Source organism: Triturus cristatus, chromosome 7 (genome assembly GCF_964204655.1).
Source record: "Triturus cristatus chromosome 7, aTriCri1.1, whole genome shotgun sequence".
NCBI classification, from domain to species: Eukaryota; Metazoa; Chordata; class Amphibia; order Caudata; family Salamandridae; genus Triturus; species Triturus cristatus.
The window spans coordinates 1,273,770,158-1,273,793,561 of record NC_140590.1 but is presented as its reverse complement, the minus strand read 5'-3'; the positions used below and the strand labels follow the sequence as shown (position 1 = coordinate 1,273,793,561).

General features: G+C 45.3%; 1 protein-coding gene across 4 annotated transcripts in view; it reads right to left on the bottom strand.

Moving 5' to 3' along the window:
• TAOK2 (TAO kinase 2) overlaps nucleotides 1-23,404 on the bottom strand; it is an 867,950-nt gene that overhangs the window by 305,993 nt on the left and 538,553 nt on the right. For all 4 annotated transcript variants that reach the window (XM_085618801.1, XM_085618799.1, XM_085618802.1 and 1 more), the window contains exons 12-14: nucleotides 18,692-18,785; nucleotides 18,405-18,486; nucleotides 17,675-17,842 (exon numbers count right to left, since the gene is read on the bottom strand). In XM_085618801.1, the coding sequence (XP_085474927.1) occupies nucleotides 17,675-17,842; nucleotides 18,405-18,486; nucleotides 18,692-18,785 (344 nt within the window). The remainder of the gene's footprint in view (nucleotides 1-17,674; nucleotides 17,843-18,404; nucleotides 18,487-18,691; nucleotides 18,786-23,404) is intronic.

Here is a 23,404-nt window from a genome sequence, read left to right as displayed (position 1 = left end):
GTGGATTTTTGGTCCGGGAGAGATTTAACAAAAGTACTGGGATTCTGATTTAATGACTATTTTCGCACAACCAGATTCTCTAGAGATGACTGATAGGTCAAAAAGAGGCTTTTACCCACGACAGGTCTATGGAGTTTGGTAATCTGCCCGAGGACTGCTGTCAGTAAACAAGTTTCTGCCAAGTAGCAATGATAGGGTCAGGGGGCCCACATTAAATTAAAGCAAGGGCTTCACTATTACCGCTGAAGATTGCAAGGTTTCCATCAGAATGTTAGGTTTTCTTCCACAGAAGAAAATCTCAATTTTAGGGATTCCATAGCCATCGGAAAGGCTGTTGTAAAAGACTGATATTTCCTCTAAACAGGGCTAGGATAGAAGGAAACGTCACCTTTGGGGAAGTAGTTAGGTCACTGACATTTTTTAACCCAAGCAGAAAACAGCATCAGAATTGTAAGGTAGCAGTTGACAATCAGACTGAGGCATTGTCCCCATCCGGCCTCAGTGCTCATCCTCTACAGCCATGGCATCTGATTCTGAACTGAAATCCCCAAGCAGTTAAACTTTGGGCTCTGAGAAGGAGTTCACAACAAGGTTCACTGTTAAAATGTGCTACGACCTTCTCCTGTGCCACACAAGTGTTACTATGCCTTATGAACTCCTTGGTCGAAGTCAAAGTGTGCACCACTGGCTGCATCTCCTTCGAAATGGATACCAAAGCACGGCTGAAGCAAATTATGGAAGACATCATAGCTTGTTTCTAACTTCACCACATGTGTCAGGGAAAGACGTACTGCAAGTACAGCATCAGAAGGCAATGAGTTTGGAGCCATCAAAGTGGTCAAACCCACAGGAACAGTCCCACAAAGGCCCTTAGAGGAGTAGCCTAGAGGGTTGCAGAAGCATCCTGAAAGGATCAGGCATCAAGGAATGGCGATGAATGATCCCAAGAACAAGATTGCTTCTTTGAAAATGTCTGCTTTGGAAAAGGGAGTCTGATTGAGTCTCTCTGTGACATTAGCCACAAATAATGTTGCCTCCTGTTCCCTGATGGTCTTTTGGTGCATGGGAGAACAAGAACAAAACGCTGCAGCACTTTGTTCTGACTACAGACACCACATACAGTGGTTGTGGGGGTTTGAAAGTGCGTCTTTTAGGCACCATCTGCAAGGCTAATGTTATAATATGTTAAATTAAGTTTAATAAGCGCACAAACACCATTGGTCTTTTGGCACTGTAACACATGAGCCGAAAAAAGTTAAATAGGCTAAGTCGAAACAACCAATTTACAGAGCGATCAGTGCATGATGAAAATGCCAAATCTCAAGAGAGTACCTAAACACTAAAATATTATGTTTAGGCCGAATTGAGTCAGGCAGAAAATTCCAAAGCTTGGCATACCATATACCAAACCACTAAACATCAATCCTTTGCTTATAAAAGTTACAAACACACTGGCAAAGGCAGAAGAAAGAATTCTAGATAGAAGGTTGCTCTGAAAGCAATTCCTAATAAATGAGGGCAGTTATCATAGAGCACCATGTATTCCATATAGAGAGACTTTGTGTTCATTGCTTGGGCAGAAGCCAATGAAGATAAAAAAGGTAAGATGCTAGAGTGAGGGAAAAATGCAGAGCCCTGAGAATTAGGGATGCAGAGGTGCTTTGACATACTTGCAGTTTGTGAAGCAAATTGTGTAGAAGCCCCAAATCAAGAGTTAGCGTAATCCAGGTAAGAGCCAAAGAGAGCGGCAACAATCACACTCTTTCCAGCCGCTGAACGGAACTGAAGCCTTTCCAACATACTCTGGTACAAAGTACATGCTGTGATTGCAGAAAGGACCAGAACAGCAAAAACTCATCAATTTTTACCAACAGACTTTTCACTTCATCAAATGCCTGAGGCCCTTTGAGAAAAAGAGAATGCTCAAGACAACCTAGAGAAACAACAGAAAAACAGAACTTATATCAGTGTGCAGGCTGGTGTCTCATACTCCAGTGATGTCAAATACGCAAGAAGAGTCACAAGGTGTCACCTGAAGGTACTGGGGAGTCACTGAGGAGAATTTTTGTGGACAAGCTTGAAGTCTGGAAGAAGTATTCAAACATTCTTCCAAGTAGCTTTCGTCAGCACCAGAAAAATGGTGACACAGGCCCTCATCCCCAGCCGGCTGGACTACAGTAACACACTATGCAGGCACCACCACCAAACTCATGACAAGACTCCAGAAGATTAAGAAAGCAACTGCCAGACTGTTTTTTCAACCTGTCCAAGAGGACCCACTTCCCCAACACCTGAAGGACCTCCACTGGCTCCTTGTCCAGAAGAGATGCCAATTCAAGCTTCTGATCCACACCTACAAAGCCCTCGACGACCAACGACCCATCTAGATGAACCATCGCCTGCATTTCCACTGACCTCCACTCTGCACACCTTGCCCTCGCACAGATGCCACTCATCCACCTTCTCCCACCTCCCTGTCAAATCATGTAACACCCTACCCCTCCGCACCTCACCCTCACTGACCACTTCAGGAAGGGACTCATGACCTGGCTCTTCAAAGGATACCTGCAGCACAGCACCTCTACACCCTCTTGGGTCATACACCACACTATACAAGTATGACTTGATTAACTGATTGAAAAAGCGAGGAATCTGCAGGAACATTTATCTATCGGAAGTTATCCTGTGCTGTGTTCAGCTTCTATGGGTAATGTCACAGCTAAGAGAAAGATGGACCACTCAAAATAAAACTGAGATACTTCTATAGTAATCGACAAGATAGCAAAATGCGCATCAAATAAAGAGAAAATTGTAGACAATGGTATGTGCTGAGACTCAACCTTATACCACAGACTGGTAAGTCAAGAGGTCCTTCTTCTGAGTCCCTACTTTTAAACCATCAATTATTAAGTGCAGATTGTAAAATTAATTGAGTCGTCCTCAAGGAGATGACGGCAGTCAATTGTGAATAATTCACACACTATTCTAGGAAAGATCCATTGCTGGAGAAGGCTGTTTATTTTTTAGATAATTGTTTTGAAACTAATTACTGCTAAATTGTGAAGAAATACAACATTTATGCTAGAGCTGGTAGTTTCTCCACAAGGAGCTCCAACTTCAACTTTGTGTTATTCATAGACAACACATAAGTGAAGACAAAAAAGCCTCCATTAAGGTTCACTTTAACACCCCGGATTGTTTGAATGATAGCTTGAGAACGCCAGTACAGGCTTAAAATAAATTTCTGCCTGGAGCACTTACGGACTTAGAGTAACTTAGTAACATCATGGGAGGAACTACAGACCCTGCTTAAGAATGAGGAACAGTTCATACAGATTTAAATATTGGCAGATTTAATGGTAGACTAACAGTCATACGCTTGGAAACACACTTCTTAAAATGTGATGTACACAAATGCTATTGAGTTTAAGTACACAACAAAAGAAACATGTTTCAATTATATGTTTGCTTCCCCTCCAAGTGGAAGCAAGGTAAAAGGACACTCCATGCAGTGTGAAGGAACGTTTTAGCCACTGCTGGAATTTCCAACATTATAGTAAGCACCTATACAAATATCAACACCATGCACTCTTTCACAGCAAAAAGATTTGGACTGACCTCCAGTAAAGTTTTCCAAACTGAAAATAAATGAACAGAAAGTACATAATGGATGAGGCCATAAACCTCTGCACATTTGTAAGATAACCTTGTGTAAGCAACTGTTTAAACCCAATCACAGAAAAGAAGCTATAGATCAGCATACAGCTTGTGAATTTTGAAATTTCAAGTGATCGCTGAATGGACTCTAGTACATAGAAATTCAGCTTCTGTTTCTCTTGGCAAGAGAACAAATCAGCATAATAAGGGTGAAACTTGAACTAACTTCCAAAAAGATAGACGACAAACGTTTTACTGAGTATGCTGCAACACATCTAAGGCAGAATAATGTAAGATAAATAAACAAGTTACTTACCTTCGGTAACGCCATATCTGTTAGAAGTGAATAGGCAGTCTGATTGGGAGACCGATGCTCAACAGATCAGGATACCAGACACTCCATGCCCAATCCAGAGCCACATGAATGACTTGGGCCCGGTCGTTACTGATCTTCCTGGGAACTCTGGGCAGGAGTGGTATTGGCAGAAAGGTGTACAGGAGGCTGGCGTTCCACGCGAGACTAAAAGCGTCTCCGAGCACTAATCACCTTGAAAACTCCAGTGAGCAAAATTGCAGACATTGCACGCTCTCTGCGGTGGCAAACAAGATCTAACCCTTGCTCTACTGACAGTTGAGAGACCTTGCACAACCTCCGGCTGGAGACACCACTTGTGATCAGCTACCCATCGTCGGCAGAGTTAATCCGTACTGGCTTTCAAAGAGTCCACCACTCAGGGTATGCCAATTTGTTTTTAATACCAACAAGGTTCTAGAAAACAAGCTTAGTAAGGGGGAGTGTCAAGGTGGTTAAGTAACAGCCAATGGATACACGAGGAGGAGCAGATGCAGTAGGCTGGGGATTATTGGGCGCAGGTGTTCAACCATCAGGTAAATGCCCTGGTGTTCCAGCCATGTCCAGAGATGCAGAGCCTTTTGACAGAGTCCACGACCCTACCCGCCCTGTTTGTTGCAGTAACATGTGGCAGTGAGATTGTCCATGAACACCTGTACCAGTTTTCCCTTAATCGAAGGAAGAAAGGCGCTCAATGCCAAGCTGTTCGTCCAAAGCTCCAACAAGTTGATGTGAATCCTAGACTCCACCAGAGTCCTTTGATCTTCAACTCTTCCAGGTGGTTGCCCCAGCCCAGGAGTGACTTATCTGTCACTACAGTCAGCTCTGGTTGGGAAAGGGAGAGAGGTATGGCACTGAGCCAATCATGGTTCACCAGCCACCACTGCAGATCTTTTGTAGTTACCTCCGAGATCTGGACCATGTCGAAGATATTCCCCTGGTGCTGTGTCCACTGGAACTTCCAGGTCCTACTGCAGAGCCCGCATATGCCAAGGGGCTTACCATTGGGAAGAGAATATCCTTTTCCCCAAAAGGTATCCAATCTCTTCGATTCCCTATCCTGTGGAGTGGTAGGGAATGTGACAGGGTTAATTCTAGAGGTGGAGGCTTGGACCACCCAGCTCTCCTGAGTGGGGTGCTAGGTACGGAAACTGGAGTCCCCAAGAGCAGGGAAATGGCGGCAGACAATTCTATGCACAAGAGCCACAGTGCAGCGATTGGACCAAGCCTGAGTAGGACATCAGTAAGGGCTTCATTAATGGGGGGGGGGGTAATAATTCAGATGGGGTGACTCCTGGCTAAATCACCTCTATCAAGACATTTGTCTTGACTGCCACCAAGGGAAACTAAAGTTCCAAGACCTCCGCCGCCCCCTGCACCATCATAGCGAATGAAGCACAGTAGGGGGAGAGACTAAGTCAGTGTCAACCCACTAGCATCCACCAGTGCCGATAACCAGCTGTCCTCAGTATCATCTAATGGGTGCTGGTATCCATAAGGGTCCTCAAATCCCTCCCATTCGTGTCTCTCTCCAGGCCTGTCAAATGAAAAAGGAATTGGCTCCACCTGTTCGGTGGCAGAACCGGCAGGGGTGACGCCCGTCCAGCTGCGTGAGCGGAACTAGGAGCATCGGTACTGGATCGGGCACTGAGGAAGGTCTCGGTCTCGCAGGCGGCTCCACTATGGATCCAGGGGCCCGAAAGACAGAGGGTGCACCCACCCGCCAGTATCCAGTTGCCTGTAGAGCCCGAATGCTCTCCAGAGGTGCCCAGCTACCCAAATATGAGGTGAAAGGCCGTACATAATTCTTAAAGCTGGTCAGGAGTCAATCCAGCTACGGGAAAATCCTGGAAGCTCTGAGAGGACCTTGTCTCAGTCTATGCCGAAGAGAGCGGCCTGGAGTGTCTATGTTCCCGCGCCTCGTTGGATAAATTAGGCAGGTGCAGTGAAGTCGAAGATCTCCGTGACTTCTTGGTTTTCTTCTAGAAGTGGGACTTACCTGGCGTCTTCAAACTAGACAACGATCGGTGGGAGCAGCGCTGCAAGCGGTCCGGGCCTTCTGTGCGACTGGAGCTTTGCATGGTCGTTAGGGGTAAGGAGCTTAGGGAAACACTCTCTCAGTACCTTCGGGTGCATGGAGTGGCAGTCCTCGCATGTCTTGGATGCGTGGTTCCTCTACAAACACTGTACACATACCACGTGTGGGTCTATCACAGACATCTGCCTTTGACTGGCACCACATGGTTTGAAAGCAGAAGGCTTCTTTGGGGCATCCTGTCACAGCAGTAGAGAAATCTCTTGAAAAAAAGTTAAATAAAGAGTTGAGAAAAAAAACTGTTAAAAAACAACTGAGAGTAGCTCTTCATGGATTTGTGTTATCTAGTGCGGTAAGAAAAGAACGGACGTCTGCGTTGAATGGGTGCATATATAGGCTCTGCGCATGTCCTGTCCTGCGCAGACAATGCAGTAGTGGAGACGAAAGATGCTACCTACTGGCTGCTCAAAAACTTCCAGATCCTGTCCAGGGAATATTTTATGATACGGAATCAATCTGCGGCCGGAAGTCTATCAGATTTTATGGTCATGTCTTCAAACCGCCTCATCTTGAGGGAGTCCAGATTGAGATGGCATGGTTTTACTGTACATTTGTTCAGATAGAGTAATATATCCAATAATTATTCTATCCATCATTGGGCAAGAGGTGGATAGTGTTCATTCTTATTGAAGAGCCACACACAGTAGCACCAGAAGGACATTGATGCACATTTTTTTCAATGAATGCAAAAAAACAAGATTGTCCGTTTTATATTAAAAAAATACCCTAACATAACAGACTGCTGCCTTTAAGCCTTTAACTTTCTTCTTAAAAACATAGGAAAACAAAGAAAGACCAGGACATAGGCAACACAGTTTAGGAGACAGGAAAGAATGTAGAGCTGCTTTAAGACTCTCACGTACCAAATGTGTGTGACAGTTGATAGCTAATTTTGAAGTTCACTAAATGTAAAGTCTTATAACTGATTCTCTCTTCCAATCAAGGGTTTCTATTAATGTTTTCAATTCAATGAAGGCTCCACTGACAAATAACTAGGATTACAAGTAAATCTTTTTTTCTTCTAATGATACGATTTTTTTATTGCTATGCGTTACACCATAACAAAGAACAGCAAGCTCACCCTCAACAAACAAATACAAAAATGAAACCCAGAGAACGGTAAAAAAAAATATCAGATCTCATGAGGTTTTTTCAGACAAGATAATTTCAGATTGGAAAATTAAATCTGAATACTGAACAGCACGCATCAAAATATTCCCTTATGCCTCAAGATTATGATACAATGAGGAAAAGTTGTTGCTTTGGTGGATTTTACTTCATGAGACATGCATTTGCGACTTTCACTGCAGATTAATTCACTTTTTATTTGACACATTTTGGCCTTTTGATCTCCAGTACATCAGACAGCTAATACAGTACTCAAACACATAGATATAACAAAATAAGAGTTGTGTAATATTCATATGCACACTGAAAACAATTACTGTATTGTTGAAACTTTGGTTTTAAAAAATGACAACTAAATGTTTTCATGAAACAACGTCAAAAGAAAGGCAAGGGGATTAACGAAAGGAGGTCAAATTATTTTACTTTGGGTCCAAGTGCTTAGATGCGTTCTGCCCATTAACTGAGGGTTATGAAAAAAGCCCTTGGAAGAACATTTAGAGAGATTTTCCAAGTGTGAGGGGAAAAGCTGACAATCGTGCAGTAGAAAATTCTAAGTAGTGAAGAGACTTTTCTAAATTCTTTGTTAAAGGTTAGGAAATCTGGCAGATTATTCTCTCTGCATCCATCAGCAATTTCTTCACAAGCTTCATTGAACCATTTAAAAAAGACTAGACTAATCATTGAATGCATTAATATTTGCTTTAGCCTGTTCCTTGAGGCTTCCCTGATCTAGCGCCTTGAGACTAACATTGGTCAAAATTATATTTTGCTTGAAGTGAGCGGATTTTCTTTCCACTTCATATTTCAGAATTTCATCTGTTGGTTTAGGGGTAGTTTTGAAGAGAGATGTCAAGACATTTAGAATTCTTGCTTTAACTACTGATGGTTTCACTTTCCCCAAAAAGGTTTTCAGAGGAACTGCAATGCAGGATTTCGAAACTATATTAGTATCTCTTTTTGTCCTGGAACAGGAGCGGTGCTCACTTAAGAGTGACATATCATTTTCTCAATTCGGAAAATAGGCACAAGAAACATTAATCACATAATAGGTGTGAATGTGAAAATACGGAGAAAAAAATTGTGCACGGTGTTCTAGGATACTAAAATTTGAAGCAAAAAAAAAAAAAATAGGACACATCTAGGATAACAGTTCAGATTGCTGGGGTTTAAGGATCTGTGCAGATTTTCCTTCATCTATTCGCTCACTATCCCATAACATTCCCCTTGTAAGTAAGGGCATGAAAAGGTTTCAGATACTGCATCTTACAATACTATTTTAACATAAAAATTGTCTATTTAAAATCCACTAAAGAAAATTTACCCTTACATAGACATGAAAAGGAAAAGGTTACTTACCCCAAAATCATCTGTTTGTGGCATGTAGTGGTGTAGATTCACATGATGTGCATACTTCGGCCATCTAGTGTTGAGCTCGGAAGTGTACAACTTGATTTTCTTCTAAGTAAGTCTTTTTGAGTCACAGGATCTAGGACTTGACCACTAGTGGGTGATGCTCATGGGCATTGTCTACATTGTTAGATTGTTTTTTTCCCACATGGAGGTCGAGACAGGAGATGGAGCATAGAAACACAGTAAACACGACCATGCAAAGTAAAGTGTTAAAGAAAATTGTTTGTAAAGAAATATCTGCAACACCCAGAGGCGACCTAGGAGGAGGGTGGGTACATGCAAATCTACAGCACTACTTGCACGAATAGATGCTTACAGGGTAACGTTTATTTGTGACATGTGTCTGTAGATACACATGCTGTGCATAGAATGTAAAGCAGACCTCACTAATAGCGATGGCTTATCCTGAAGATGTTGCAGAAGATTGGAAAAGTGTACATAGGACAGCCTGGCCAACTTTAGCTTGTTGTCTGGCCAGGACATCCACACAGGAGTGCTTGGTAAATGTGTGATGGGTGGATCAAGTAGCTGATTTACAGATGTCGGATAATGGAGTACTGCTTAAGAAGGCCATAGAAGACACTTTCCTAAGAGTAGAATAAGGTCTGGGCAAGACGGGCAGGGTTCTTTTAGCTTTTGCATAACAAGTCTGTATACATTTGACCAACCAGCGTGCAATAGCAGCTTTGGAAATGACTCGTCCCTTGTGTGGCTTGGAGTATGTCACAAAAAGCCGTCGTGTTTTACAGTAGGATTTTGTTCAGTTGATGTAGTACATTAATAATCTTTTGACATCTAGAGTATGTAGAGCGCATTCTGCTACAGTCTCCGGTAGTGCAAAAAAAAGACTGGACGCTCGATTGTTTGGTTAATGTGAAAACTGCAAACTACCTTAGGGAGGAATCTTAGATTAGTACTGAGAACCAACCTATCATGATGTACCTGGAAAAAAGGCTCTTTCAGGGTAAGAGCGTGAATTTCACTAACCTACTTGAGGGAAGTGATGGCTACCAGGAAAGCAACCTTCGAGGAGAGAAACATCAAATGACAATGGAAGGGGTTGAAAAGGCAGACCCATGGTTCTTGAAAGGGCCACACTGAGGTTCCACACAAGAGCAGGAAGGAAGGTGGAATAACTCTTTTGAAGCTTTAATAAATGATTTAATGGTATTTTGAACAATGAAGAATGTTGCCTATTTTGCAAATAGGCAGCTACAGCCGCCAGGTGTAGTCTAATAAAAGTGCAGTCAAGGCCTGATTTCTGTAGATGGAGCAGATTACAGACAATGTGTTGTACAGATGCTGTGAGGGGATTGATATGTTTGAGTAGACAACAGTGTACAAAATGTTTACATTTGGCTGCATGGTAGGCCCTGGTAGTGGGCCTGCATGCTTCTTAAGACAGACATTCCTCCAGGAGAATAAGGAAACCAAACTATGACCTCAGGAGCCAAATCGCTAGGTTGAGTTGCTGAGGGCTGGGATGTTGGATAGTACCATGATCTTGTGTGAGAAGGTCCAGCTGTTGGGCAGTTTCTTTTGGGGAACTAGAGAGATTCCGAGCAATGTGGTGTACCATGGCTGGCGTGTACCAAGTTGGTGCTACTAGGACAAGAGTGCGGGCAAATATCCCTCACAAGTACACCTATAATGCATTTTCCATGAACTGTCGATGTGGTAGTGTGGCAGCGAAGTTTGAGCATTTCGCGTTTTCTGAGGTGTTGAACAGGTCAATTTGTGGAAACTGCCAGCGCCAGAAATAGGAACGGGGGGTGGAGTTCCCACTTGTGGACTAGCCGATGCCAGGAATGTGTTGAATGACCAGGTGTACTCTGTGCTGTATCGCCCACCGCTAAATGCTCTGTGCCACACTGGACAGCTTTGATGAATGTGTGCCCGCTTGTTTTTGTAACTTAAACATGGCAGTCGTGTTGTATCTGTGTATCGATCTTTGGCTTTCACACAGGAACAAGAAGCTCTGATAGATCTACAGATAGCAGGTCTAATAGATATAGTGAGTCTTTTATAGAAGGGTGCTATCGTCCCCACGTCAAGGCATCCCAATGGGTTTCTCAGCAACCTCTTTTGGTGAAAAAGAGGGACGATGGGCAGCGTCTGGTGATCAACGGATGGCTGCTATATTGTCATTTCAGAATCGAGGGCATTCACCTCCTTGGAGATCTCCTGCTGCAGCCAGACTGGAAGGCCCGTTTGGATCTGAAGGATCCCTATTTGGCAGTGCCGATTTTTCCGCCTCACAGACCCTTCTTGCAGTTCCAATGGAAATCTCAGATGTTCAAATTCACCTACCTGCCTTTCGGACTCTCGTCCGCCCCTTGGTGTTTCACCAAGTTGATGAAGCTGAAGGTCAAGTTCCTGCGGGCAGGTGGCATGCACCTGATCGTCTAACTCGATGATATTCTCCTCATGAACCAGTGCCCTCAAGCTCTCTCTCTCCAGCTGCAAATGGCCATACACCTACTGGAGACGCTGGGCTTCGTAATCAACACACAGAAATCCGCTCTGTTTCCATCCCAATCCACCCAGTTTCTAAGCTTCCTAGTCAACTCTGTGGAGGCGACCCTCAGCCTCCTACCTCAAAAATTATCCAAGATAGACACAAACTCCGGAGAACCCTTGCCTACCAAGTATTGGAACTCTTAAAAATAATGCATCTCCAGAAGGGGCTTTCATATTCACAACTGGTCTCTCTCTGCAGAGGCAAAAGAGGAGATAAAATTTGGGAGGCATGGAATGGCAGGGCGATATTCGGCTCTCAACCCGATCTGGTGATCGAGTCCGATGCCAGTGGCTCGGGTGGGGCGCTCGCTGCAGCGAGTTCTCCACCGGAGGAAAATGGTCTTCCGCCAAGCAGACCCTTCATATCAACTGCCTGGAATTGATGGCAGCCTCTTTCGCCCTCAGGTGCTGGACAAAAGACATGGTTGAATGTTCAGTCCTACTGAAGATGGACAACGTAGCAGCGGTCCGTTCTGTCAATCACCTTGGGGACTCTCGATCGAAGATGCTGTCAGACCATGCCTGGACTCTATGTGAGCACTGCCTAGCCAATCGCATCGCCCTGAAGGCAGAACCCCTCGTCGGCAAAGCCAATCAGATAGCGGATTGGCACTCTCGTCATCGGAGAGATAGCCTGTGGAAATTGCACCCCTCAATCTTCCATCAACTTCAGGAACATTGGGGCCCATTCTCCATGGATCTCTTTATCTCCCGCCTCAACTTCCACGTGGAGAGGTACTGCAGCTGGAGACCGGACCTTCAGGAAGTGGCAATGGACGTCTTCCTTCAGGACTGGAGTACAGAACGAGCATATTCGTATTCTCCATTTGCGAGGATCATGGGACTGTCAGCTCAAGTACGCAGACAGGCGGCGGATTTGGTCGTGATCACTCCAATCTGGAGGTCGCAAGCCTGGTTTCCAGTGATGATGGAACTTTCCTGGGATTCTCCAATCCCTGTACCGCTAGGTCCAGTTCTCCTGAAGGATCCCAAGGGCAACAAGCCTCACCCCTTGGTACTGGCATGCTCCCTTCAGCTCATGGCATGGAGGAATACCGGGAACGATGAAAAGTCCTGGGAATTTCAACAGAGGCTGCTGTGCTTCTCACCAAGGCCTGGGCAGATAGCACCACCAGACAATACCGATCTGCCTGGTTTAGGTGGGTGTGCTGGTGTGTCCAACACCAAGTGGATCCCGTGTGGGCAGAGATGGCCCAAACCCTGAATTTTTTGGTGAGCATTGCTTCACAAGGCTTAGCCTACAGATCGATTACCACCTTCAGATCAGAAATCTCGGTGGGGGGGAGGAGCCAAGATGGCGACCGGAGCAGACGCTTGAGCGCCCGGCTCCGTCGGCCCGTGGCCTCGGACTACTATCCTGATGCCCATCCTTGCCGATTCTCGAGGTGCGACGTGTGCGAAGACGCGCTGACCGCGCTGCCGCTTTCCCGGAGTCTCAGCCCGCCCGGATGCCCGAGTTCTGGGTGCTTTTGTCCTCTGCACTGAAACCCTGCGCCATTCTGGCCTTTGCCGGCCCCCTGGAAGCTCCGCAGTTACCGGACTAGCTAGCGCTAACCGGGGCCCCGCGGTCCCGATCTCACCTCGCACCACAGATCGTTGCCGGATGAGCCCGGGGAGGGCCGGCTGGACACCTTCTGCACCCTGTGCCTGACGGGCTGGAGCTGTGGGGTGGGCCCCGGTGCGGCGGGTCTCCTGCCCCGCTCTGAGGGCCGCGCCGTGAGAGGCTGCTGCCCTCTTCACCTATTGCCTAGCCGGCGGCGAAGGGAACCTGTGGGAAGAGAAGCGACTGTCGGCCATTCCTGTTGTGGCGTAGACCTGAGGGGAATTGACTCCTTGCCACGACCCCCCCCCCCCCGGGCCATTGCACCGTACAGCGGCGAAACATGGCGTTGAGTGCCTGCTCGCGGCTGGGGGGTGATACTCCGGTCTCGCCCGCCGCCCACTTCGCCCTCCCTCTTCCGGACACCAGCTCCGCAGTGCCGTCCCGGATCGCTGCCGATGTGGGGGCCCAGCTTCCGCTGACATGCGGCTCCGTTCTGGCTGTCCTGCGGGACTTTCAACTACAGATGTGCGCTGGCCTGCAGGCGCTGAGTGAGCGGTTTGACCCCATACTGTCGGCTGCGGGTCGTGAGCGCTCTGTTTGTCATCCACAGGGCGTGGGTCTCCCGGTGCTTTTGTCCTCTTGCGGGGACGCAACGGCGGTGTATGATTGTGCTACACTGGTGCCTTCATCTGGCGTTCCCGGCACCCGGGATCCACCGCTCTCCACCTCAACTGCGGATACTTTGTTCCCCTGGTCATGGCTGCCTGCTTCATTGTTGCCTGCCTCACCGCATCCGCAAGAATATCCTGCTGAGCGATACCTAACGGCTTCGAGGAACCGTCCGCGGTGGCCTACTGCTTCCTTTTTGTGGAACTCCTGTACTTTACTTGCCAGGTTTGGATTTTATGTGGTGCAAAGGGGGACCTCAATCGACGGTCGGCGGCCATTTCGTGATCCTACTTCACCATCCTCTCACAAGCGGCCATCTTGTCTTTGTCTGCTCGGGACACGGGGCCTTCATGTAGGGGCTGGCTTAATCCCAAGCCCGCGGTCGGGCCAGGGCTAGACTGACTTCCATCGCCATGGTTCATGGACGGGCTGGCCTGGGACTGGAACTGTATGTATGTTTTGTGCGCACTCGTCGCGACTTGTATCCCTTCGCTTAAACAGTGGTGCCATGGTATCTTCGCATGCCGTTTTTTGGCGTAGTGGGCTCTCAGTGTGTGGAGGCCATAACTGGCTGATGGTTTGGGGCGCTCTGGTGTCCCGTGGGCTCCTCCCCGCCTTCTTTTCTGTTTTCTTAATTTCTTTACTCTATTCCTACTTTCTCTCTTCTCTATATTTCGGGTTCATTGGGCGACAGGCACTATGCTGGGGGGGGGGTAGGCCGTAGCCTCCGCATTGGTGTAGGGTGGGGGGGTAATACTCTCTGTTCTTAATTAGTTCTATGGGCCTTTCTTCTTCTATGTCTCTGCGCTCTACTTTCTTCGATTCGGGGTCCGGGTGTGGGGTGGATCGAGTGGGGGCGGCCGTGGAGGGGTGCGTACTTGTTCATGGGACTATCCTGTTATATCTCTGCACTGCCTCACTGCTTGAGATTTTACTTCCATTGATGTTTTACTGATGTTGCTGCTCTCCCGTGTGGTGAAGCTATTTTGCGGACTCGAATCTCCTTTGTTCTTATCCTTCACTGACTTTTTTCTTTGCTAAAATTATCTAAAAAACTGAAAATTAACCTTCACCTCTCCTTCCCCGGGTGTCAAAGATATTTCCAGTATGTGACTCCCAACTCGTTGTCAATCCTGACCGTTGACGCACGGGGGCTGTAATGTGGGTATTAGTGCTTCACTGTATCGTGGCCGGCCTGACGGTTGTAGGCCCGTATTTGTTCTTTTAAGATGCACGAATAAAGGTTTTTAAAAAAAAAAGAAAAAAAAGAAAAAAAAAAAAGAAATCTCGGTGGGTCACCTTCCCAAGGACGGTCACCCGGTAGGGGAACATCCTTTGGTATGCAAACTCCTAAGGGGTATTAGATTATCTCTCACACGGAACCCAGATACTCGGTTTAATGGGACTTGAATAAGGTCCTTACTCTCTTCACATCTTGGCCCTCTAATTGGCATCTATCTAGAAAACAGCTATCAGTGAAACTGACAATGTTACTATGCCTCATTTCCTGTCACAGGGTCTCGGTTGTGCATGCTTTGGACATTACAGGTAGGGTCTTCACTCCAGGAGGGGTGACCTTCCATATTTCTCGTAGAACAAAATGTAATTCCAGGTTGGTGTCTTATCCAAAATTTCCAGGAGTGTCAAAATTGTGTGGTCCAGGCCTTCAAAATGTATGAGGCAGTCACGGAGGAGTTCCGTCCTCATGGGGAAAGACAGTTGCTGGTTGCTTTGACTAACCTTCACAGAGCGGTTTCCTCCCCTACGATTGCCAGATGGATAAGACAGGTAATGCACGAAGCGGGGGGATCAATACCATTCATTTTGGTGCACACTCAGTCAAAGGACCCATGGCTTCTAAGGCTTTCACCATAGGAGCAAGACTGGAGGATATCCCCAATGCCGCTGACTGGTCATCTGACTCCACTTTCAAAAGGTTCTATTTCAAACAGATATCATCTCTGGCAAACATAGGGGTGAACCAGCTTTAAACTAGCCTAATACTCGCCTTCGGGTCCTGACATAGAATGAAAAACTTCCTAGCTATCGTACCGGAAAGTAAGGACAAGTAGGCGAGGATTAGCCCACCCAGTTCTGCCACATACTGGCACCCACCCACATTGAGTCATGGACTCCGGGTTATCACAGGACAATAATGGTTGCATACAATTTGTTGTTCATGTTGACTGTTTAATTTGAGGTTATCACATGGTGATCTTGTAATGACTATTCTGTCCTATAATTGATGTAATTAGTTGGAGTGGATAAAACGGAGTACCTTACACCTTTCTTTGTACATCTTTTCAGGATCGGATACCAATAAACAGGAGTAAACTACAGGCGGAGATGCTGTGTTTGCAGGAAGAAAGAGGAAGCTAGGGCACCTACAAGTGACCATTATACAAAGTGTGGCATCCTGATTGGATGGACTGTTTTCATTAATTCTTCCCAGTATACCACGGGAAATGTCTTGGTTATAAAGAAAATGTTTTAAAAGGCTGCTGTGGATTAAAAGCGAAGAAGGAAAAGTTGATCTCTGGCTTTCACCAAATGTGAAACAGATGAACCACTAATGCTTTATTTAATATTTAGTTGTGATTTGTTGACAATATCCTTCCTAGAAATTCTGCAATGGTATTCTCTTCCACAAATCTGAGCAAATGACAGAATCTGCAACTGAGTGTCCTGCAGATACAGAAAGAAAAGGTGATTCCAGGGCAGACTCAGGAGAGATATCGATGCCACGCACATTTTGCAACTACACATATATGCCAGCATCTCTATAATAAGGTGGAAGTAAATTATTTAGTGATTTTTAAATCATCATCATGGGGTCATGGCCTTGAAAAGTGTTCGAATCCAACTCACAAAGGTCTGCCATCCTCCAGAAGTACTGTTGCCGAAACAGAGGGACCTGTAAAAAAGCCTATATCATCCCCAGCATTTGCTTTAGTAACCACGTACATCGACAATGGGTGGGCTCTGGCTTTAAATGGTCCCAGATCTCGGGCTAGAGCACATGGTCGATTTGAAGCCAGTGTGGACAAAATCATAGCAGGTACAGACAGGGGACTAGAAAGCAAGGCCTATGGTCCAAGACTGAAGGTATAGCTAATGAAGGTTGGCAAAACAGGTTGAATTTGTCAAGCATCAGTCGGTTCTAAGGAAGGGTAGACCAGTTATACTCCTCCTGGATTCTGAAAGGGCCATAAAGTGCATAAGATGTAGTTAAGATGCACTTTAATATCTGCAGCATGACCTCCTTATAGTCGTAAGCTGCGGACCAACAATGGCCCAAGGATCCCAGGTTGCATTGGGTCCAAGTCCCTCATAGGAGCAGAGACTGACAAAGAGAATGGAGTTCGGTGTTGAGATCACCGATTGCGTTATTACCCTCTGAATAGGGAAGACCTGGACATCGAGGAGCTTTGATCATGATTTTTCCCTGACTTACTCTTGGACTTCACCCTAGACCGACCACACACTGGAGATCACCAGTGAGATCAGTCTTGCTTCTTTTGCTGCCCAACGTAGAACTTGGCCTCTCTCCATGTTGACCTTCGGGTGCATCAAAAACCACATGTTGCACAACTTTTGAGTCATGCTGTGTCCATAAGCAGAGAGCGTGTGGGTCCGTCACTGCCACCTGCCTCCTACACATGCGGCATAGCGTGAAACCCATCATCTGCAGTGAGACATCCCTGCACACTTACAAAATTTTTAAATGGGATAAATGGGTGTAAAACCAAAATTGATAGGAGTGGAGCTCCGGATCTGCGACCTTGGATGCAGAAAAAGAGCAACTGCATCCGTGCACAGGTGCAGCACATTTGTTATATCCAGAGGTGGGAAATACTTGCAAAGATGTTTTAAAATGCCAGCTATCGGTGAGCAGGAGCCAATACTAGAATTTTTGTATCTGGTCTACTGCCAGGGATGATACACAAAGTGAGTAATTTGCTTTAGCCGTAGCAAGCTTCAGTATTTTAGGTCATACCCCCATTGCAAACTACAAATATTGGTAGTAACTATCCCTTCTAAACCCATTCACAGGTCCCTTCCAGCTCAAATTGCTCAGGGCTTCGGTTCTCCCTATTTCGCTAGTGCTTCAAAGATGGACCCATTTCACCATCACTACTGGTACTCAATACTTCATCATTTTCCAATTCAACACCCGATATAGCAAACAGTACTATGCCCCCACCCCCGTCATTTCATTGGCATGGTGTCCAATAGAATGCTCACTTTCTGGCACCTAGTTCCATGTCCACTGACTCACCTCTTCTTCTTCTGGTGCCTCAGCATTGGGCCCATTCTGGGCCTCCTGGAAGAGGATCTTTTTCATCTTGCGGTACTGCAAGTTGTCAAGCTCTCGTACAGCATCCTTGGTGCGCTGAATTAAGTCCATAATCACAGTCTGTGGACGTTCACGAATCAGAAAACGGTGCTGCAGAGGGAAGGAAAGACACTAGTCACAACAAATAAAGGGACAGATGCAAAGTGAAAGTAGGAAGTGCACAAGGAAGCAAGAACCAAGTCAGCTGCACGCTGTCATTTATTTATGAAGTTTAATATAGCCAAATATTACTCTGAAAGAAAGCAGTGAAGGAAGGAGAAAACAGGATAAAAGAAGGGAAAAACAAGAGGTTTTCAAAAAGACAGTAGACTGAATATGAGAAGGAAAAAGGCATAGAAGGAATGGACAAAAGGGGGATATAGAACAAATTAAGACTGAGGAAATAACAGGTAAATAGAAAAAAAGGTAGAGTGGATTGAAAATGGAGGAGGGAAAGGACGATGTTTAGCAGGAAAGTAAAGAGAACAGGCCAAGGAGGAATAGAGATGGGAAGCTGGCAGAGAAGAAGGCTGAGGAAAAGGGATAAAAGGAGGCTATCATCAACTCTGGAATGAAAAGGAGGTGTAGTAATGACAAGAGACTGGTTACAATATAAGAAAGATGAAGCTAGGTAGACATGTGGAGCTAAGCAGATGTAGCAACCAGTCATTACCTTTGACAAAACGTCGGAAGTAGGTCTATCTTGAGGAATTTTCTGTAGACAGGAATCAACAAAGTTTCGGAAATATTCAGACCTACAGGAGAGACGACACAATGCTGAGTTTAAGATGTGTTTGAGGTCTAAAGTACGCAATGAGGCGCACTAGTAGCGGTGTGTAAGTTCAAGTAGAGGAATAGAACAGGATGTTGAAGGACTGGAATCATGTTCATGGGTAGTGTGTGTGCATGAGCTTCAGCACTGCAAAGCAGTTGCAGTAGAAGGTATGCCACTAAACTCACCAGTGGTTGGACTGCAGTACAGGGGATTCATTTTGGGCTATATGGTATAAGGCACTCATTGCATTCATGTTGAAAAGAGGTGGCTTCCGCTCAGCTGCAGTAAAGAAGAGAAATAAGGATCAGTATGAAATTTAGCTGCATCACATGTTTTCTTTTCCTCTCAGCAGACCTATCGCTTTATCCCAAGGCAGGCACAAGAAAAAAAGTCTTCAAAGCGAAAACTTATTTTGATATACTACTATAAGACACTGGATTCAGACAATGGGATCATTATTAAAACTTTCGAAATGTAGAAAGGTTTGCGGGAGAAGCAAAAGAATGGGCAAACATGGATGAGTTTTAAAAATCTTACCTCACGTTTTTTTTATTGTTGCAACTTTGTCAAGGTATTGATGAGTACATTTCTTATTTATAGATAAAGAAAGATTAAAATCCCACATTAACAGAACAACCAATTAGTCAAGTTTTGAGGAGGACGTGTTAAATCTCAACGCTGCTCATGTAGGATTTGTAATAAAATGAATGATTTTAGGAGACCTGTCAAAACATACTGCTCTTACCCAAAAACAAGACAATGAGTGTGCTTGGAAAAAACAGTCTATAATAATTCAGAACCTTATTGGCAGCAGAGAATCTTGCCTAAGCAGCCGCCCAGGCTTCGTTTGCTCAGTAAAGGCTGGGAGTTAGTTTACTCTAGACTTCTGTGAGATCAAGGATGGATATACAGTACATCTACACAACAAATCCAACTTCGGTGGCAGAGCCACACTCAACATTCTATCCTCTCCTCTTTGGCATCTGGGACAGTATCTCCCACAGAGACATAGCACACACCCTAAACCCATCCCAGATAAGGACAATGTCCAACAGTTGCATGCCACATCCACAAGGGTTGCACCCATCCTACCTGCACACCTGCCACTCAGTGATGCTGCAGTGCACAGCCCCTTCCTGTTCTGAGGTCTGTGGGATCCTAGAGTGGGCCCATTCTGAACTCTGAATTTATAAGATGAGCAACATGCTGCCTGTAGTATGGGTGTTGAAGAGTATAGGTGCAGCAAATCAAAGTTTTTTTTGTCTCAAAACAACTGTAAGCTGCACGTGGAACCTTCTTTCCTATGATTACAGCTGCTGCACATAAGTTTCTATCCTACAACAGGTGCAAAAATAAAAAAGGAGTGGTGGTGGGGATCATTGTGGAGAGAGCACATAAATACATGTGGCAGTGGAGTTATATCTTATGGGGCAATCGAAACAGCCATGTAGAGATGGCTCCATGACTTCTCTCAAGCAACAACAGACAATATTTAGGTATGTGTTGTAGCTCCGACACTCAAGTCACAAGTAGCCAATAACCAAAGTATCAGTGTCATACTTGCACCAATGTGTACCACAAGATGGGAAACGTCCTTAAGGGCGAAGCCGGAATCACACTGTGCCTTCACAGTGCCGGCAACAGAACGAATGTGTCTTTAGCACGCAACCGATCCGCACTCAAGGCATTACAACGACTTGCTTTAGGGGGACACGCAATGGTGGAGTGGTGTTGGAATTAAAGTCCAACACCTTCCCTACTATTGTGCAGACTAGAGATGGAACAGTAAATTAAACTATTCCAATATCCAGTGCCCACCTAGGGCAAGTCGTTAAAACGACTTGTGTGCTGAACAAATGCGCGCTAAAGACGCATTCATTCAAATGACAAAGTTCCTAAGGCATGCGTGAAAAACGGATGCGGAATTCCGTCATACATTCCTAGAAGATTAATGCTTTCCAACTGTGGAGGCATGGAAAGCCAACTTTCTAACGTTCCACTACTAGAACCCAAGAAAATATTTGACCATGGTGTCATAATTATCCCAAAACTAAAAAATCATCAAAGCCATTCGAGAAATGGCAATGACACATGGGCCCAACTGTCAAAAAGTCTGTGTGCTAGATGTGTACCCAAAAATTCTGCTCCAGAACATTAACCATGGCTGCCAGATTAGCATACTAATTATGTTAAGAAATTCCACAGCTCAGAGGTAGTAGTCACTATACAAAACAACATAGGGACAGTGATGTACTGACACAGTTAAATGCTTGTATTTTTCAAAGAAGGCAGCTTAGTTCTTTAGAAGAACACTTAAGATATATGAATAATCTGACAAGAAATGCGCAGAGATGAGGATTTTTGGATTCCAAAGGGGCATTAACGACATAGCAGAACATGAGGGGAGGGGTGACGAGAGAGCACGGCGCAAGGATCGACAGCGAGTAAGGAGGCAGAAAAGTGAAGGACGAAGCCTTTGATATCGGGATCGCTCCCACCGGCCTCCACCTCGAGCCTTCATCACGTGTCATCACGTATCACAATAACCTCTACGCCTCATATGCTGCTGATGCTTTGCGCACCTTGTGTTGGTGCCTTGAGTGGTTGGGTTTTCTATTTCAGACAGTACTACAGAAAGACTACAGCAAACAAGAGACGGATAGCAGACGTGGAAGGGAGCAGCAGGTAAGGAGGGAGGCTTTTCAGTTGACTTTAAACCAGCTGCGTGCAGTAGGCGTTGTGGGGAAGGGAAGAGGGCTAGTAGCATGGAGGCAGCGTGTTTAGTAACCGGATTGGCTTATGCAGCAGCTCTCCCCCGCCAAGCGGGTTCCATCTTGCCCCCTCCCTGCACTAAGCATGATTTATGTCTGCATGTGAACATCAATTTCGTTTTTGAGGAGCCCAAATCCGCAGGAATGTAGAAGTGAGCAGTGGCTGTGAGTCCGTGACTTATTTGGTTTTGCTCTTTTTCACTTCTAGTTCTATCCACAGCCTACTCCACTCTTTTCTACTTTGTCCACCTTATTTTCTAAAACGATTTTAAAAACGGTCTATAATACTGGCCTAACTACAGCTGTTGGGTCTCACCGCTGGGACCCATGGTTCGGGAATACCAGCGAGACCATAGTGGCTACTGTGACAAACATGTAGATAAACAGCGGGGGTGGGCGAGGCTGAAAAGTAGGCACACCGAAGTGGAGAAAAGTGTGTATGTATATTACACACATACCTGAGCAAAGGGGTTTGAACATTGTCAGAAGTGTGAGGTACAAGACTATCCAACAGTCACACTTCTCGTTTGGGAATAAAAAGAATGGTGCGAATATCTGAGATGCGCTCAAGGCGGTGGAGAGCATAATATACATATTCGGAGACTTTTGGCTCATTGCGATAACAAAATTACAATTCCCATGAGCCTTTGCAAATAAACAGGTGACAGCGGCGATCTGATTAGCATCAGTGGCTTCAAACCATAAGTAATATAATTAAATAGTGCTTCAGCCGGCATCGCGTTGCAGATTACTTTCGTGTAAGCTGTCCTTTTGGCTGATGCAGATAGTGTTCCGCTCCTCGGGGTGATAGGGGTGCTATGCACCAAGTTGTTCTTTTCTTTAAGTAGTCCTGTTTGTGCCTATTTGGGAGTGATCTTTGATGACTTGACCATTCTTTCAATCACTGTCTTGTTTGTGTTTAATTCGGCGGTTAAACCTTATGTGAATGCCATTTGGAAAATAGGTATTCAAACTGAGTGAACACCTGCTCTTTGAGGAATTCAGTTTTTTTACTTGCTCTTAGGAAAGAGCAGGATAAGTACTGTTTGTTGATGGCACGTATGTCATCTTTTAAAGAAATCTCTGAAGTAAATAAGACATTTTAGAATGTACTATCAGCTTATGAAACCTTGACCATCTGTTGTTGGCAAGCCATTCTGAAGACTCATGCATCGCAACTGGTTATGATTAAAATAACTGCTGTATCTTCACAGTGAAGAGCGAGAGTGCTTTTTGGGAATTTGCGCTCAACATTATTTTTTGGTTCATTATGTGTATTCGTTTTTGCCAATCTTAACAGGTTGCCTTAGTAAAGTCCTTGGCTATGGTTCTTCCTCTGTGAGGCATGGCACATTGTTTAATTCAGTAGGACACATCAAATGTATTGAGTTAGAAGGCAAATGCTACTTACCAGTATGCATCTGTTCTTGGTATGTAGAGCTGCAGATCTACACACTATGCATAGATCGGCATCTGGTGTTGGGCCCGGATGTTTGCAGTTTTTCTTCTTGGAAAGTCTTTGGAAGTCACGAGGTATGCGACTTCTTTGGATCATACTGCACATGGGCTTCGGCTCCATCCTTAGATTGTTTTTCGCCAGCAGGGAAATGATGGAGCGTAGTAGTAAGTAGTGAAGATGCCCATGTGTGTTGTATCTAAATAAGATAAACTGGAACAGATAAAGATAGCCGGGGAGGTGGGTGGGCGTGTGTAGATCTGCAGCTCTACATGCCAAGAACAGATGCATACTGGTAAGTAGCATTTGCCGTTCGAGGCATATGAGCTACAGATTACACACTGTGCATAGATTATATAGCAGTACTCGCTCCTAGCGACCACCAGTATCTGTTGCAGTGGTTTGAAACAGTGTTTTGAGGAACAGCCTGGCCCACACTAGCTTGTTGCTTAGTTTGCACATCTACACAATAGTGTTTAGTGAAAGTGTGCGGTGTAGACCATGTAGCTGCTTTGCAGATATCATCTAAGGAAACGTTCCCTAAAAATTCCATCGAAGCCCCTATTTTACGTGTAGAGTGGGCTTTGGGGGGGAACAGTTAGTGTTTGTTTTGCTTTGTGGTAGCAAATCTGTATGCATTTAACAATCCACCTAGCTACCCAGACTTGGAG